The following is a 19042-nucleotide window of genomic DNA, read 5'->3' on the forward strand; positions in this document are numbered from 1 at the left end:
GGCAATGGATTAGGCTGGTTCCATTCATACCTGCAGGGCCATGTTCAGATAGTAACACAAGATGAGTACTCCTCAGCCTCTTGGCATTTGTGCTACAGGGTTCCACTGGATACTGTCCTCTCCCTAATGCTATTTAACATGTATATGGAACAATGGTGTTTCCTGAAGCCACCATTGCACACAAAGATGATTGAAAAATATGAGACAGTGGGCAGAAAGCTACAATCTTTTAATTGCAGCAGCTACTCATGATTCTGTCTCACAGCAAGAAAGCGTTTGATGGGTTTGATCCATATCTCCAGGCACTGCCCATTGCCTTTTGTTGCATCTTATTTCTATCCAGCATCTTTTTTATCTGAAATAATCCTTAATCTTTTGTTGTTGTTGTTAGAAAAGTATTTTCAGTTCATAACAAGTCAACAGAAGTAGCAAATTTCATCAACATGTTGTTTACTTATTATTACAGGGTATAAGAAAGATGTGAAAGAATGCAAAACCCAAATTTGGACTTTCCTACTGCTGGTGGGGATGCTGAGGCTGTCAGAACAAGTTTCCCTTGTCTCTAACACCAGCCAATTCCACCATGATCTAGGGCAAGGTGAAGAACAGTTGCCACCCCCTCACACATTTTTGCAGGACTATAATACCCGCCATTGTTGATCATTGGCCATGTTGGCTGGAGCTGATGGTAGTCAGATGGGTCACAAGTTCCCCACTCTGACTTTAGAGGACAAACAGCAGAGTTCTAATGGAGTAAGTCAATCTCATTTAAACAGTTCCACTTTGGGGCAACATAATCCTCAGGATATCCTCAGCAACAGAAGAGAGACCTTGACCAACCTGGTTAAGAACAGTATCTTAGTTCAAATGATTTTAGCAGCAGTGCCAATTTGGGGGTTTGTGGAAAAGGGGAAGGCTGCTTGGAGGCAGTAGATAAGGAAATATCTAGCTATTTTAAATGAGTCCAAGTCTTCAGTATCAGATGAATTACATCTTAGGTTACTAGAGGCCACAGTCACACCATAGTGCTTTAAACAGTTGTGGCTTCCCCCAAAGGATTCTGGAAGCTGTAGTTTGTTAAGGGTTCTGAGAATTGTTAGGAGACCCCTGTTCTTCTCACAGTTTCCAAAGTGCCTAAACAATCAACTCCTCTCCTCAGGGAACTCTTAGAATAGTTTGTCACAGTAAGTAATAGTTCAACTTTATTCTGTGCTAGGTCAGCTTCAGCTGGAACACTGTGTCCACTTTTGGGCACCACACTTTGAGAAGCACACAGACAAACTGGAAAGAAGTTCAGAGAAAGGTAATGAAGATGGTCAGAGATATGGAAAACAAGTCCAATGAGGAACATTTAAAGGAACAGAGACATGATAACACTTTTTATTTCTCTGAAGGGCTGCCACATAGCAAGGTTAGAGCTAACAAGCTTAAGTTAAAAGAGAGTAGATTTGGACTGGGCATTTGAAGACACTTTTTAATGATAACAGCAGTTGAACAACGGAACCAATGACCTCAAAGGCCTTCACTGAGGCCTTCAAAGCACAGCTTGGTCCCTCTGTCTGTGCCCTGCACCCTACCCAAATCTGCGCTGGAGGCTTGGGAGATTACCCAGAACAGATTTAGGGGGTGCATGAGTGAGGTGAAGTGGGCGAGTCCCATAACACAAGTGGAAATCCTTGTGTTGATAAAGCCAATTCCCTTCCCCGGGGAAATGGAGTTGCGAGCTGGGCGCAAACCCGCCCCTTGTGTGAGGGTGTGGCTAGCCCCCGCATAATTGGGAGTCCCTGGCACGTCACACCCTAGGCCGACCAATCTGGTCGGCCAGGGGGCATGGCGTACTCCATTAAAGCAACCTGCAGGTGGGAAATCACCACTGTCTGGTTCCCGCTCACACAGTTCTTACTTAGATCTACTTTGGACACAGCCCAATTCTTCCAATTCAAAGTCCTCATGCAAATCTGCAAGTCAACCAAATGCGGTTTTAGTGTGAAATGGAATGAGCCCACATATTTATTATAATCATTTGGCTAAAATAAAACAAGCACATCAGACAACACGGCGACTGTATACAGGAAAACATACAAGAGACCTCAGCGACAAATTTTTGAATTAAATTGTTAAATTAAGCTTTGTTGTCTTAAAGTTGCTCTAAATTCTAGAACTACGGCACAACAGATTCTTTCAGTGGTTAGATAAATAACTTTCAGAGATCTAATGATATCCTGTATGATATCATGGTGTTTCTGAGGAAGTTAAAATCCTGAAGCTTTGAGTTGATAAAATCATAGGTGAAAAAGCCCAGGAAGCAGAATCTTCCCATTGTTAAGTTTGAAGACCCAGTTTAAATGGGTTGGGGAAATGCTACAACACTAATACAGGCAGGGAGCCATGATCAGGCAGGAGACCTTCATCAATTTCACTGCTCAGAGATGAAAAATGTCATTAATAAAGAGGGGAAATGCAGACTAAAAAGGGAAAGAAAAACCAAAGTGAAAATTAAAAGTCACCTCTTTTATGACTATTAGTCCTCCAAAGAAAATACTGCATGCATAACTTCCCCCCAAGAGTTAGACAAAGTTGTTCCATCCCCCAATGCATTCTCTTTCATTCCTTTTCAGGAGGAAAGATTTGAAAAAGCAGACCGCTGGGAAGAAATACTACAGACTTCTAGGTTAGTGAAGGAACTCCCAGCATCGCTGGTGTATTCTGGGTAGGAAGAACTGGAAGAGATTATGTTCTTCAGCCTCTGAAGTGCAATGATTAATAGCAAAAGAAGAAATGCCAAGAGGCTGAGGAATATCGAAACATAGACATAGACGTTAGACATGTGTCCGGAAGATGAATCCATGGATGTCGAGAGAGAGGTGGGATACAGCTCCAGAAAAGTCCCATTTTCCATATTTGATATTAATCCAGAGGTAGGGTGGAGTTCCGACATTTTATTTGTGCGTGTTGTAAAATAAATGGAGGAGACCTAAGATTCAAAGGCAACCTTCCAGAAGAAAGCTGGCATATTGAGCTACCCAGTGATGGCTGTTATCCTTCACTTCTTAGGTCAGAATAAATCCGGATGGTGTTATCCTTTGTTGCTGTAAGAAAGAAAAGGGGGAGAGGATAAATTAGACTACAGTACTTAAAAGTTCATTTCTTATTTGATGCAATGCTAGAATGTTGAGCAAGCGAATAACTTCAACTTCACGTTTTGATTCTTCTTAGAGGCAAGTGGTAACAGAAAGCTTGGCATGTAAGATTTTAAATGTATACTTTCTACTTAAGTGCTGCTAGTAATCTCCCAAGTACAGAAATCTGGGCATTGCAGACTTTGGTATCTCTTGAAACCAACCCATCAACTAGCCTTTTGCCGAACTCAGAACTGCTTTGTACCAGTTTAGGTTTTTTGTGTGGTTAGGTCTTCCATAACTATATCATTGTATCCAACACTGTCCATGTGTGAGTGGAAAGGACTTCTGATTGCACAATGGGATTTTTACCGGGGTCTTTCTGAAGCATATTTTGGGGGCATACAGGGAACTGCAAGGGGGTAGAGGAGGAGATGAAGCCCCATTGTGCTGGAAGAAGTCTGTCTGGAATCCACTCCAATTTTGGAGCCTCAGAAACTGACCCTGAAAAACATGGAGGGTGGGATAAAATGAAATGAGGTTAAAACAATCTGGCGATTCCATAAATATGTGCCAACATTGCTACCGATAATACTCTACTTTGATATTCTCATGTATCACTCTTTATTTCTTGTTGGTTCCTCTAACACTGGGGTGGCTAACCTTTGGCCCTCCAGCTGTTGTTGGACTAGAACTCCTGCCATTCCAGACTATGGGTCATGCTGGCTGTGGCTCATGGGTGCTGGAGCCCAGAAGGAGCCAGAGGGCCACAGGTTAGCTGCCACTGCTCTGACCTAATTAAAAAGCTTCTTCAAGATGCCAGCAGCTCTTCTGTCTGTGGGAAAAGCCAGAAGAGATAAATGATCTTCAAGACATGCAAACAAGTCTCTCCAAGCATCATTTCTCTTCTGACGGATTAAAAGATGCCTCAGCAGACAATTTCTAAGAGAGCGAAAGAATTTGCCACTAGATCTCTGCAAGAGTGTGCATAAAATAACCGCTATATTGCAATAGTAATCTAAAGGTAAGGGCCTTGACAATACTATAAATAGCTTCAGACATCTTTAAAACTTCAGCTACGGTAAATAATTTATACCCAATTTGTAGACCGTGATTTCATTTCTCTGTCGCCTTGTCTATTCACCTTATAAATGCCTAGTTTAGCAGAAAAGGAAGCAAAATTTCTCATTTGTATGGTAGACATATTATTCTAAGCTTAACAGTATGGTTTTAATGAACGTAAATGTCCAAATCCAGGTCTAGCTGCACATTGCACACAATGAATTGCCTTAGACTGTATGTCGGACTATATATTTGAATGTGCATCTCATTAAAGAAAAGGAGTGTGAGTTGGTTTGGATGTGAAAGCCAGCTTATGTGCTGTCAGAAACTGCTAACCACTGCCCCATGTGACGAGCCGTAACTCTAGAAGTCATTGACCTCCAATAAAGCTGTATGTGAAAAGATTCAGGACAGATAAAAGAAAGTCATTTTTCCCACACAGAGCATAGTTAAACTATGGAACTTGCTCCCACAAGAAGCAGTGGTGGCCACCAACTTGGATGGATGGCTTTAAAATAGAATTGGACAAATTCATGGAGAAGTCTACTAAAAGCTACTAGCTATGATGGTTATAGGGATGTGGGTAGCGCTGTGGTCTAAACCAGTGAGCCTAGGGCTTGCCAACCGGAAGGTCGGCAGTTCGAATCTCCGTGACGGGGTGAGCTCCCGTTGTTTGGTCCCTTCTCCTGCCAATCTAGCAGTTCGAAAGCACGTCAAGTGCTAGTAGATAAATAGGTACCACTCCAGCGGGAAGGTAAATGGCGTTTCCATCTGCTGCTCTGGTTCGCCAGAAGTGGCTTAGTCATGCTGGCCACATGACCCAGAAGCTGTCTGTGGACTAATGTCAGCTCCCTCAGCCCATAGAGCAAGATGAGTGCGCAATCCCAGAATTGTCTGCGACTGGACCTAACGGTCAGGGGTACCTTTACCTTTATAATGGCTATGTTCTGTCTCCAGAACCAGAGACAATAATGTTTTTGAATACCAGTTGGTGAAAACCACAAGGCAGAGGAGTTCTCTTATGCTTGGGGCCCGCTTGCTGGTTTCCCACAGGCCACTGGTTGGCGCTGTTGACTCCAGCCAGGACATTAGAGTGCCTCCTGCCTTTGGTTCATGTGATTGTTATCTTGCCTCCAAGCAAGCTAGACCCCAGGCCCTGTTACTGGTTTTGTAATTATCCACTCAACTGCTGAAACAAATGGTATAAATAGTCATACAATTGGTACAATGATCTGTGTGGGTTGCATTGATTAAAAAAAATATGTACAACACCAGTGTCCAATCAACAAATGGCAAGATGACTGTGATCAGATCCTTGGAAGCAAATTAATTGTGTACTGTATTAACGGGCTAAATCATGCATGGCGATATAACAAAAACAAGGGATATGAGAGTTGAACAGATGGAAGATGTGTGTGCATGCATGTTCACCAAAGATGCTAGTCACTTGGGGAGCCATTTAGCATGGGAATGGCCCTGCTACGGTATCTAATTCCTACTTTCCTTCTCTTTTTTAATTTGTCTCCTCTTTTGTCTTTTGAGTAAAAACCTTCACAGCTCATTATATATCCACTTTATAGTAAATCATTAAAATCATTTCCTGAACACCTGTCTATTTATTAAAGAAGAGTGGAGCAAATGGCTTCAAAACAATGCAGATGAGTCCATTCTTAGCAGAACTGGAGAGGGTGAACGGCATTTAAGAGTCAGTCTCAGAAGAGTTCTGATGTAAGCTACTGATAGGATCACATCAATTTCAGCTCTACATACTGCAGTAAATTGAGTGTTCTTTCAGATAACCTTGGTTGCACAGTGTTATAAATTCCCTTACATTTTTATTGCCTGTGGTTCTTCTCTGTGTAAATCTTGATTCTATTACTCTATTTTATTCTGCCAACCTCCATGAAAATGCAGCTGCAGAGGCTTCATTTGCAGTTCTGGGGCTTGACAGATTAGACCAAAGGCAGAGAAGCAAAGAACTTGGGACCCACAGACTTGAAGGATCACCATCCTCACATCAATTTGTTGGGTATTAAGATCTTCAGACGGGGTCCTTCTAAATGTTCTGCTACCAGAAATGGTATGGTTAGCAGGAATGCACAAACGGGCCTTCTTAGTGGTGTCCCTCCAGCTGTGGAATACCTTCTCTTTGGAGATAAAAGTCAGCATCAACAGTATATTCATTGTGGTGCCAACTTAAAATGTATATGTTCCCCCAGGCTTTTATGTGAGACAAGCCTACACAATCTTTTGCAGTATCCTTTGAATTTTTAATTACTTTTAGTTGCTCTAGTCTTTTTTATGATGTAAACAGCCCTAAGATCAGCAATGATAAATGATGGGACAGATATTTTTAAAACAAAATCTTTTAGTGGAAGGGCTGTAGCTCAGTGATGGAGCATGAGCTTTCTGTGAAGAATGCCCTAGGTTCAATACCCAGTAGATGGTATTCTATTCTGAGCAAAACTTAGCTGACCTATGGAAATTACTGGCCCTAAGTTATGTTTCATTAATTTCAGTGCGTCTAGTCTGAGTAAACCTGAGCTCAATATCACCCAGGTAGGGTAGACAGCACTGAGCTGATTGGACCAATGGTCCAACTCAGATAAAGGCATAATTCTTGTTGCTAACAAAACAACAACAATTTGGGACCATTCCAGACAACTTTTTCATGCAACGGATGTGCTACAGTGCACCAGAATTGAGACCTCAGATGAGGAAGACCCCATTATCACCCCTGCAGATTTGGGGACCCCAGTTCATCCCAAGTCAATCAGCTTTAAAGACTTCCCACATCATCCTCAGTAACAGAGGTGGCATTGGTTTCTGGTCAAGGCCCAGACCAGAAGGGTCAGTGGACATCTGGCAGCTCAAAGTTTCTCTCCCTTGAGGAAGGACTAGGGCAATAAGGATGGTTATAAAGCTACTCAGTTGGTGCTTGCTAGCTGCTAATATAACAACTCAGATGGCTTAGTTCCAAGAACCAAATCCAATGTGAGTTTTTAGCAGGACAACTCTTTAGCTGTTTTTTTGAAACTGTGCTCACTAACCTGCCAGACGTGGTTTAAGTTGAGAATCTGGGGCAAAATAAGGCAGGGACCAATGCAATTAGTAATTGTGCTAATGGCTTTAAAAAAAATTAAGAGCAGGCATGGGGAGTCTAGTATACATCAGGACACTGATGGTGTGCACTTTTAACTCTTTTCCTCTGCTCTGATCCACACCACTCCCCACACCTGCTACAGTTGTAGCTTGGATCATGAATGCCTTGTGAGTTGAAACGTTTTGGCTCCTGAACGCCACAAGTGAGTGTTCTGGTTTGTGAACGTTCCTTGGAACCCGAATGTCCGACCCGACTTCCGTGGCTCCTGCAGCCTTGGTTTCTGAAAATTTTGGAAGTTGAACGGACTTCTGGAACGGATTCCGTTCAAATTCCGAGGTACGACTGTATTTGCATTGGGAGAAAGTATCCTATTTATGCTAGTGGAACTTGTCTTCCAGTACAAAGAAGCATAGGGGGCAGAGAGAGATTAGGACCCCTACGGAAGGCAAAAGATTTAAGACTACTACTCCCTCCCATTTCTGATCTAGACTTTGATGGTTTTTTTAACAGCCAGCCACACAATACAATCATTCATGCTAATTGCACGAATGGTGTCTTATCTTGTTTGGCCCTCAGCCACACAGTGGCGGCGGAAGGCAATTAATTATATTAATTCCATTTATCAGGCACTCACTGCCTAAGTATTCTCCAATAAACTTACAAAGTTTGAAGAGCAGAACATGCAGAACAAAAAAATCAGAAGAATGTTTTGCAGATAAAGCAAGCCATACAATAACCACAGAACAGACCCAATAAAAGAGCTGCAAATTGGAGCAACCAAAAAACCTATCAATACACAGCAAAATCACAATTCATGGATGCAAGGCTCACAATCTGGGTAGGCCGGCTTTACGCACTAGCTTATAGTTTCTTTCTTAAATTGCTGGGGTACTATAACCGGGAGCAGACGGTCTACTGTTGCTGGAAATCTGTGCACTCTCTATGCGCACAAAGAGTGCCAGATGGTCCTGGCTGAACAGGAAGGTGTCTGAACTACAGCCACAGCAGCCACACTCTTGCCAAACGATTCACTTTTGAGGTTTGGTGCAAGTAATGGCACAAATCTAACCACAAAGTCGGAACTTCTTTCTCAGGCATGAATAAAATGTTTACATCAAGTGCCAGCTAATTAAAACTAGGCATGATGTCTTCAGTGACTGAGTTTGGGAATTTGGGAGAGACGCTGCAGTGAAAATCAAGAGATTCAGTAAACATCTGACAAATTAACCAGTTGTGCTAGATTTATTATAGAACAGAAGTGAAGGTTCTGCTTGTCCCTTGGCTACTTGCGGCGAAAGTGCAAGTTCCTTGGGGGCCCAACTTTGGGTCTCTCCCTGTTTTGGTGATATGATTGGCAGATAGACAAACTGTTTTATTTTGCCGTGATATTATATGGAATGACCTGCAGAGCAAGGCAGACCTTTGACTCATAGCAGGGTGGAACAGGTGTCCTCAAAGCAGTGGCGTAGCGTGGGTTGTCAGCACCCGGGGCAAGGCAAGTAATTTGCGCCCCCTAACCCATGGATTTGCGCCCCCTAACCCTAACCCCCAGATGTTGCGCCCAGTGTGGCCGGCCCCCCTGCACCCCCACGCTACGCCATTGCCTCAAAGGCACTCCTGGCCTTTCGCCAGGTATGTCACCTACAGCCATTCTTGGATTGGGACAACTAGACCACAGTTGCTCATGTATCAGTAACCTCACAGCTGTGTCACGGCAATGCGCTATCTGCGGGGCTACTCTCGGAGTTGATCTGGAGGCTGTGGCCAGTACCAAACAAGGCAGATTGGTTGCTTGTGGGGAAAACCATTGCCGGCACGTAACACTTTGCTTGCATGATTTGAACCAGCTTCCAATTTGCTACTGGACGAAGTTCAAGGTGTTGCTACTAACATTTAAGTCCTGTACAGCTTGAGACCAGGTTACTTTAGAGGTCACCTTATCCCATATATGCCCAGTAGATGCCTGAGCTCTGTGGGAGAGCTACTCTTGCAAGTTCCAAAGATCTCAGAAGCCTGCAGCATCTCAGAACAGGGCTATTAGTGTTTCTTCCCTTGTTGTGTGGAATAACATTCCTGTCGAGATACATACAGCAGGCACTCACTATCTGCATTTTTCAGAAACAGTTGATGATGATTTTGTTTTGACAGGCCCCACAAGTATCCACTTCAAATATTGCTTTAAATGTATTTGTGTCTAAACACTGGTTTAGAATGTGATTAATACATTAACTGTAATAGTAATATAGTCTTCTTGACACACACCAATTTATTTATTTGTTGATTTATTTATTATTATTTGTTAAATTTGTATACTGCCCTTCATCCATTTTCACTGGGTGCCTAGAGGTGTATAATGAAGAAGCCAGCTGCACCTCCTTGGGGAGAGCATTCCGCAAATGGGGAGCCACCACAGATAAGGCCCGTTCTGGATACATACAGCAAGAAGTAGATCTGCTTTCAGAAAGATTCTTTCCGTGAGAAAGACAAGAATCTGGCAGAATCTCTGAATGTTTCTATTTCCCATCTTTTAAGCATACTTTGATTGAGTAGATAAACAATTCTCCAGGGCTGGATTTGAATCTCTTATTATGTTGCTTTTTTCTTCTTTTTTCTTTCTCTGAACCATTCAACCTTGAAATCAGCCAGAATGTAATAAAGGAAGCTATTGAATGCAACAAGACTACTGCAGAATACCGTACACCATTAATACCAAAATGTATTGATAATTATATTTATCACACTGGTATTCGGTGCCAAAAAAAGATAACGGAAGCCAGCCACACCCTGTCTTTCATCCTTCCAAGTTGATGACATATTAAAATTTAATCACGGAAACCAGATGTCATACAATGGAAAGTTGTACACATGCATGTGAGCTTTGAAGCTCACACACAATCTTCGTCCCAGATGCCAGAGGACAACCATCCCCTCCTCTCCACGTGCTCTCCATCGATCCTACTTCTGTCTGTGAAAACAAAATTTCTGGAGAGGCTGAATGTGCGGCATTGTCTTCAAATGAGACAAATATAAATGATTCCACTTCTGTTCCAATCCTCTCCCATTGCCCTAGGAGCTCCTTTAACAAACACTTTTCACATGCTGCACAGCATTTGATTATTCCTTCCCAAAATTGCATGCAGTGCAGTGGTCCTCAATCACAGCTGAGACAACAATGCCTACAGAATCCTCCAGCGAAAAAGCACACTGCCCCTGGAATGCAAATAAAAGTCGGAGAGGAAGTGAGGGAGCAAAAGGAAAAAGTAACAGCATCACTCGGCATAAAACTGTTAATTTATTCCAGTTGAAGAGCGGCGGATATAGCATGCTTTCAGAATTTCACTGCGAGCAGCTACTAGATCAGGGCATTATACAGAGACAGCCCATGTTTCTCTCCTTATACCCTCAGCAGAGAACTGCAGCTAATCACAGCCCCCCAACCTAAATTGTTTGAAGAGGTGCTGTATGCTGAATACAACCCATTCAGTGCAAATGTGACAAGGCTGTCCCATTGGCACAAATAATTTCACCTGTACAATGGGACTTCCTCTCATTTTCTCTACACATTCCTGCACCACCTGAAATCTGCTCCAAAGGGTAAGGAGAACTCTAGGAACAGTTTCAAGAAAGGAAGTCCCATTGGACAAGCAGAGGTCCCTGCGTGAACAGAATGGGCTTCGCTGGATACAACCCTACTTTTTTAATTTTAGATGTATACAAAAACCATATTCGGCATACGGTACAACAGAAATGGGGATCCTGTGGTCCTCCAGATGTTGTTGGTCTGCAGCTCCCATCATCTGTGACATGCAACAACCACATTTCAGCAAGAGTTTGTAGAGGTGGAAATGTAACCAATCAAGCCTTTAGTACAAGCTGAAGGACGAGAGCATAATGGCTCTCATCCAGCAGCTCCCGGCCGAGAGTGAGCAGCTGGAGCATGAGATGCTGATAGAGCATGTTGACTGATGGTCAAACCAGGCACTATGAGAACAAAGAAAGGGCAGAGGCCACCGATTCCATCTCTCTACCCAGTTCTCTGGCAGGTCTACTAGGCTGGTTATTGCTGAGCTGTAGCAGAACTGTTGGGTTCCGCTGCAACTCAGAAGAGTGATGGAGTGTGTCTTGCTGTAAATTTGCTAGGCACCTGCCCACAGATCTATTCAAGGATACCATCACCTCTGTTGTTTTACATTGCTACTCTTTGTGGGGGCCAATGGTGGTACTTCTCAGTGAGAATGTGGAGCCCCAAGGGCAACGGTGTAGTTTATCCAAATCTCTTGGGTAGGGGGGTCTGCAGCTCTAATGGGAGAAGGGCTGTTTCCCATGAACACACATCTATGTGACAGAGTGTGGGACACCTGGTGCTTCTTTTAATTAATTTTTTTGCAGGCATTTCTATCAGATCAAGGTCCAACCACCTGCAATGCTGGAATCTCAACATGCGGTCCCCCATCCAAATTTGAAATCATACCGGGGCCTGCTTAGCTTTGCAAATGTGCTGGCAGTTTTATTGCTTTATCACTAGGACACAATCCTTATGATCACAAATGCAAATAGCACTGTGACATCTGCTTCACAAATTCTCTTCTCTTTGTTCTTGGGATTAGTTAAAAACTGAACATCAGAAAATTAAATCAGTGCTCTCTGCATACTGCTGTCTAAAACATGGCCTCTGGGTGGAATTCTATTCAAACATGCTAGACTTTTAAAAAATACCTGCAGATCTCTCTTTCTTTCTTTCAGGGGAAGTTGCAGTTTCCAGTGCTCAGTGGTCAAGAAGACCAAAGGCTGTTTTGAAATTGCAGCGGGACAATATTTTTTTAAATAGTGAAAACAATTTTGCAACTTCATTAGTGAACTAAGGTACTGTACTGGCTATATTTCTGAAATGGAAAGAGTATTTTGATCAACTTTTAAAAGTTTGCTTTTGTCAGTTCCAGCTCTTTCTCAAGCCTACATTTTGAGGCTGGAAACAAGAATAACTTGTTTCAGATGTAAAATCCAGAGGCTGTGTATTAATTATTGGCTTAGGTTTGCCAGAATGGAGGATTTTAACTGAGCAGGTTTTAAGGAAATGGCAAATTTGGACCCAAAATATAAATCCAGTAAATCTACAATGGAGAAGCAGAGTTATTTTTACAACAATAGAAAAAAATAGTTTTTTTTCAGTGCAGTGCGAATAGCAGAGACAATTTCATTCTCTAGAGCTGAAGGCAAACTTTCTCAAAGTTCATTACAACTTGCAGAATTTAATTAGTGCCCCCCACTCACCATGGCCCTATGTACACACTAATATATCTCAATAGCAATTTGAGCATAAATGAGAAATATTTTTAATGGCAGAGTGTGGAAAACCTAATAAATAATTTTGAGTAAACTGTATTTAGTTGTAAATATTGCTTGACAATGTTATTTAAATAAGGGATAGGTGCCAATCTCTAAATTGACTTTTTCTAAATTATTCAGAAAAAGCAAAACTGAGTGTAATGGCCAGTAGAACACAAAAAACTTTTCATATTAAGCAAAGCATCACATTGGCTTTCAAAAGAGCAATTGAGAAAATGTAAATAAAACAAAATCGACCACTTCAGGTAGCCAAATATGTTTTCACATCTTACTTTCCTCAGTTACACAAATGCTGAACAGATGTATTTATTTAGGATGACCAAGTGAAAAGCAAAACAAACAGCTTAAAAAAACCCTTATTTTAAAGTCTGTCAAATATTCTGCTTCAGAAGTCTTATCCAGCCATTTATCATGATTAGAGGACAACTGCAAATAAAAGCCAATGGTTATTATCTCCCCCAACTCCATATTCTATTCTGCTTCCATCCATATGAAACCTTCTCTGTCACCTCATAAAATATTAGCAATGAAGCCAGCCTGAGAAGGAGTTCACACATCCATGTCCAAGACTTGATGACTGCAGTGTCAAGTTGTAGCGCATGTGACATGCATGTGAGCGAGACAACCTTCACAGGTCACAGTTCTTCAAATATGGAGGTGATTCGCACATCTGGCAGCAAGTCACTAGATTATGCACACTCATCTGTTCTGCAGCCCTTAAGGGTCCTTAATTCTAGAAACATTTACTGGAGAATAAGGTCACACAGATCACAGTGGGCCTTACCTCCCAGTAAGCATCTGTTAAATTCTGCTGTAAATTGATCAGCAACAGATCCCTCTACTATTTAAAGACAGCATTGCTTCTTCTCCCGCTCCCTCAACGGAAATACCTTCGGAAAACCATCCCTGGGTTAATCTGAATGGAAGAGAACCACCTCTAAATCTCCAGATTGCATTTTGAAATAGATATATTTAGATGCACTGCCCAATCTTTTTCTCCAGTGTGATAGATAATTCGTTTTGCAGGAGGCTATTCACTCTGTGCAAATCAGATCTTTCCCTCTTCCTATCACCCGCTTTGTGTGTGTCTGCAACAGTGTGCAGGTGTGAGGGGGAGAGAAGTGCATTTTTGCAAAACTCTCTAATCTGGAGAGGATGCAGAATGGGCACAAAAATACCTGCCGGAAACTCTTTGCCCTCTAGACACCAGCCAGAGGGCAAATTGTATGTAACATTGAAGAGCTTTGCTCCTCTGTAGCACAGGTTGGTTCCCCAACGACAGGTGATGTTCCTGCAACCTGGGTCAATAATGAATGGGGATGGCGGGTGTTTTGGGGGGCAGGCAGTTAAGGGAGTCACTGAGGCTGCAATCCTAGACACGCTTTCTTGAGAGCAAGTCCTGCCGAACTCACTGGCACTTACTTCTGAGTAGGCATGCCTAGGGTTGCCCTGCAAAACTTAAAGAGATCCAAACCGTTCCACCAGGCAAGAAAACCGTCCCTTTAAAAAAAAGCGAGAAAGAAACTAATCTAATTCCTTCGCTCCTCGCCCCCCCCCCGTCCCCCTTTTTGAAGCAAACTAAAAGGCCGGTTCCTGTACCTAAAGGCTGCGTTCTTTTGTATGTTTACTCGGGAGTAAGCCACGTGGAAGGCTTTCCAAGCAAACCGACCCAGAACCGGGTTGCTCGGCTGCAATCCTGGACAACTAGTTCCTTAGAAACACGCAAGTTCTAGCGAGGCTTCTTTCCCAGGCAAATCTGTTTCGGATCCGGGCGGATCGCCTCGTCCTTTTGCGTTCGGCGGAGGGAGGCTGCGGAAATGCCAGGCTGTCCCGGGAGATCTCCGGGACAGGAAGGCTGCTCCGATGGCAGGACTTTAAGCGACACCATTCAAAAGCCTCTCTGAGCAGAAGAAGGTGGGGGAAATCTGGAGGCGAGGAGGGTTAGGGAGGGTGCGCGTGCAATCCAGAAAGGGAGACCGCGGAGGGGACGCCGGCTCACTGACCTGCGCGGGTGGGATCCCGTCTGGCTTTCCCCGAAGGAACGAGGCTGCGAAGCGCCGGGCAGCCGGAGCGACACCGAATCACCGCCCGCCTCGCTCTACAAGCCACCCGGCCAGCACTGCGCTCCGCCGGAGAAGCGGCTAGCAAGAGCCCGAGGGGCGTGGCTGCTGCTGGCCCGCCCCTGGGAGGGGAGAGGCCCCCGCCGCCCAATCAGCAGCTGGCTCTCGCCCTATTTAGAATAAAGACTCCCCATCGAATTCCTTCACCTTTGGCCGCAGTCGCTTGCCTTCGCATCTTTCTGGAGCGGGTGGGGTGGAGGCTCCCTCCGCATAGATATGTGAGATGCGAAGGCTCTGCTTTCCATTTCCTTCCAGACACGTTTTGGGTTTTTTAAAGACCCCTCCCCACTTTCCCGTTTAGCAGATACATAATTCACCTGGCCTGCTGAGAACAGGCAGGGCCGGCCAGGCTATGAGGCAGACTAGAGCAGCCGCCTTTGCAGCCAGAATCTAAGGGCAGCTGCCATGGGTGCCCCTACTGAAGGGAGAAGCTTTGGCAGCAGTGCAGGATTTAGGGCAGTGCTAGAGGTTCCCAGGTGGCGCTGTGGGTTAAACCACAGACCCTAAGACTTGCTGATCAGAAAGTTGGCGGTTCGAATCCCCGCGACGGGGCAAGCTCCCATTGCTCTGTCCCTGCTCCTGCCAACCTAGCAGTTCAAAAGCACGTCAAAGTGCAAGTAGATAAATAGGTACCGCTCCGGCAGGAAGGTAAACGGTGTTTCTGTGTGCTCCTCTGGTTTGCCAGAAGCAGCTTAGTCATGCTGGCCACATGACCCGGAAGCTGTCTGCAGACAAACACCAGCTCCCTTGGCCTATAGAGTGAGATGAGCGCACAGCCCCAGAGTTGGTCATGACTGGACCTAATGGTCAGGGGTACCTTTATCTTTACCTTTAGAGGTTCCCGTGCATAGGATGCTGAGCCGAAGGGATGCAAAATTGAGAAGGTCCATAACTGAGAAGATCCCATTTTTGGCCTTGACCAAGGCAGCATATTACCAGAATCTAATCTAAGTGCTTCCAGGTTCTTGTGAGAGCCCCAAGAGAACTTGCAGGGATCTCGCTGGAACCCGGAAGTAGCTGCCACACAACTCAGGTAAGCAAGGCTTTGGCAGGGGCGCAGGGCGGCTCATTCCTGCTTCATCTCAGGCAGCAAAATGGGGCAGGCTGCCACTGAGAGCAGGTACCCTTCTACAATCCAACAAAGATTTCGTGCAGCAGGATCCACAGAACTTTGGGATGTTTTCTAGGAAAGTGGAGGCTCCTCCATTAGGGCTAAAGAGGTACAGCTTCACCAGCCTCAGCCTTCCATCAATCTGCCCCTTGCCTACCTGCCTGTCTTCTTCTTTCAACCAATTGGGGAGCGGGGGCCAGAGCTACCTGAGGCAACTTCCTCCTCCTCCTCCTCAGGGTGCTACAAACCATGCATTTCCCCCAAAGAATCATGGGGATTGTAGTTTACCCCCTCACAGAGCAGCAGTCTCCAGCACCCTGACTAAACTGCAGTTCCCATAATTATTTGGGTTCTTGTGTTTAAGGTTAATGGTGTGTGGAACGCAGCAAGGAGGAGGAGGAAGAGGAAGACAAAAGTGGCTCAGCTTGTCATAGCCTCTGGCTCCACCTACTTTCTGCCAAATGGGCACCAGTCGCCACTGGAGAGGTGCTCAGTACAGGGGCAGCACAACCAGATGGCTTCATCTCAGCTACAACAAACAAAACATGTCTCTCCCGTATTGGTTTGTACAGCCACAGCAGAAGGAGTATTTTGCTGTGAAATCAAAAGACAGGATCAGCCTGGTGTTCTGTACAGTTATACCTCAGGTTACAGATGCTTCAGGTTGTGTTTTGTCGGGTTGCAGACCGCCGAAACCCGGAAGTACCGGAACGGGTTACTTCCGGTTTTTGGTGGTTGCACATGTGCAGAAATGCATGCACAGAAGTGCTGAGTTCGCAACCTGCGTGTGCGCAGATGCACCGCTGCAGGTTGCGGGTGTGCATCCTGCTTGGATCACGTTCGCAACCCGAGCATGCACTGTAATCAGTGGCACCACAACATTTGAAAATCTATTATTTCCATCAATTGCAGGCAAAACTGGTATATTTCAGGTTTGGATTATTATTATTATTATTATTATTATTAGCATTATTATCTCTCATATTTTGTCCACACAAAATCCACAAAAACCAATGTCAAAGGATGTTATGGCAGATTTTTGTGTGTGTCATGTTAAGTGAAGAGAAGACCATTGCTTGATTGGTTGATAAAGGACAGTGTTAACTACTTCATGTCTTTCGAACTAGCTGAAGGTGCTAGCCTAATAGCTTTTCACATATGGTGGCTCCTATCTTTAGCACACTCCATTTGCTTAGCTGGCGGCTGGAGGAAAAGAATTTGCAACTGGAATGCGACCTATGTAGAGGCAGAGTTTTTCTCCCTGCCTGGGAGTGGTATGCTGTTTGCTTTTGGAGAACTTGGAATTGTCTGTCTGGATGTTTGCTTTTCTTCCATGCTCAGCTTGTACATTTGTAGATAAACAAAAGCACCATGCCTGCAGTGTTCTCTCTTCACAAGGAAGCAGACCTGGGATTCAGTAGCTCCTAGAGCTTCCTGTCACTTGCCTGAGGTATTAGACAGGTATAAACCTGACTTGATTTTAGCAAATGCAGTGGTGGGAAACCTATAGCCCTCCAGATGTTGTTCGACTCATAAGAACATAGGAATATCCTACTGGATGAGGCCTAGTTGAGCACCCTGTTCTAGTGGCCAAACAGATGCCTGTGGGAAGGACCTGAACACAACAGCACTCTGCAACAGGTATTCAGAAGCATACTGCCGCTGACAGTGGAAGTAACCTCCATGAATTTGTCTAATCCTCTTTTAAAGCCATCCAAGTTAATGACCATCACTGTCTCCTGTGGAAGTGAGTTCCACAGTTTAAATCTGCACAGTGTGAAGAATTACTTCCATTTGTTTGTCCTGAATAAACAACTTCATTGGATGTTCCTGAGTTCTAGCGTTACGAGAAGTGAAGAAAAACCTCTCTCTATCCACTTTCTCCATAGGATGTATAAATGTTATGCACCTCTAACATGTCTCTTCTTACTTCTCTTTTCTCTAATCTAATCCCCTGCTCCCAATGTTTCAACCATTCCTCATAGGGGAGTTGTTCCATCCCTTGGATCATTTTGGTTGCCTTTGGTTAGCCTTGACTCCAGCTCCCTTCAGCCCTAGCCTTGCTGGCCAATGGCCAGAGATGGTGGAAGTTGTAATCCAACAACATCTGGGCACCACTTCGTTCTCCACCCATACTGTACAATACAGATTCTGACCCCTGAGAATTTCACAACAAAAGGATAGCTAGACATTTCAACATTGCTTTGTTGGCTTTGTGGATATAGTGGAGGAAGTTTGTCATTTTGTAAACTGAAATTCAATGTCGCATGCTTCTTCTTTCTTCTTCTTTGGCGTAGCCAAGTAAGATTGTCTTCCATAAACACGGTTTTAACAATGAGAATGTTGCATGCATGCATACTACAACACCTTAAACAAGAATAGTAAATGGTATTTATTAACTCATTTACTATACAGTGGTACCTCGGGTTAAGAACTTAATTCATTCTGGAGGTCTGTTCTTAACCTGAAACTGTTCTTAACCTGAAGCACCACTTTAGCTAATGGGGCCTCCTGCTGCTGCCGCGCGGCGGCGGCGCAATTTCTGTTCTCATCCTGAAGCAAAGTTCTTAACCCGAGGTACTATTTCTGGGTTAGCAGAGTCTGTAACCTGAAGCGTATGTAACCTGAAGCGTATGTAACCTGAGGTACCACTGTAGTAAGTAAAGGGAAGATGAGTTGCCGACTTTCAGTCTTCCTAATTTTGCCCAGAAACCAGACCTGTTAAGCTGTTCTAAATGACATTTACTTGGAACTCACAGGTTTCTTAATAAAAACTATATCCAACCTTCCAATTATGTTGTGTTAAGCTGTAGTAATTCTTGGGACTAGACATTTCAGAGTTCATTCAGTCCATCCATACTTCCTATTAATTCACTGAACATATTTCTCTGCTAGAGTAACCTCTGGAGATACAACATTTTTAACAAGGGCCCTCCAGAATACCAGACAATTCATCATCCTAAATGTCATTTGTATTGTACACACAAATTCATAGAGTCAATAGAAAAGGCAAGACTCGTCACTCATCACATATATATCTGTATCAAATATTAAATGTTGTAATATATACTGGATCAGTCAATTATAATTTAACATTTACCTAAACATCAAAACGTTTAACATTTAGCTGTTTTAAAGTTTCTATCTTTTGGAATAATAATGTGTTCAAAGACAAGAGTAG

The 19042-nt window shown here is 43.8% G+C and overlaps 1 protein-coding gene across 3 annotated transcripts; it reads right to left on the bottom strand.

Annotated features, from left to right (window-relative positions):
• Nucleotides 1-481: 481 nt before the first annotated feature.
• SERTM1 (serine rich and transmembrane domain containing 1) lies at nucleotides 482-14763 on the bottom strand. Of its 3 annotated transcripts, XM_081909486.1 has the most exons (3): nucleotides 14634-14763; nucleotides 3492-3623; nucleotides 482-3089 (listed from the first exon to the last, which is right to left on the bottom strand). In XM_081909486.1, the coding sequence occupies exon 3, from the start codon at nucleotides 2936-2938 to the stop codon at nucleotides 2615-2617; it is 324 nt and encodes a 107-aa protein (XP_081765612.1). In that variant the 5' UTR covers nucleotides 2939-3089; nucleotides 3492-3623; nucleotides 14634-14763; the 3' UTR covers nucleotides 482-2614. The 3 variants fall into 3 exon arrangements, with proteins under 3 accessions (XP_081765612.1, XP_081765611.1, XP_081765613.1); XM_081909485.1 differs by lacking the exon at nucleotides 3492-3623 and having other exon boundaries at nucleotides 14634-14757; XM_081909487.1 differs by lacking the exons at nucleotides 3492-3623; nucleotides 14634-14763 and adding an exon at nucleotides 14230-14609.
• Nucleotides 14764-19042: the final 4279 nt, after the last annotated feature.

This window comes from Podarcis melisellensis, assembly GCF_964234715.1.
Source record: "Podarcis melisellensis genome assembly, chromosome: 4".
NCBI classification, from domain to species: Eukaryota; Metazoa; Chordata; class Lepidosauria; order Squamata; family Lacertidae; genus Podarcis; species Podarcis melisellensis.

What these genes read in the sequence shown, in the direction of transcription:
- SERTM1 (XM_081909486.1), bottom strand. Translation starts at nt 2,938, where the DNA reads ATGTCGGAACTCCACCCTACCTCTGGATTAATATCAAATATGGAAAAT.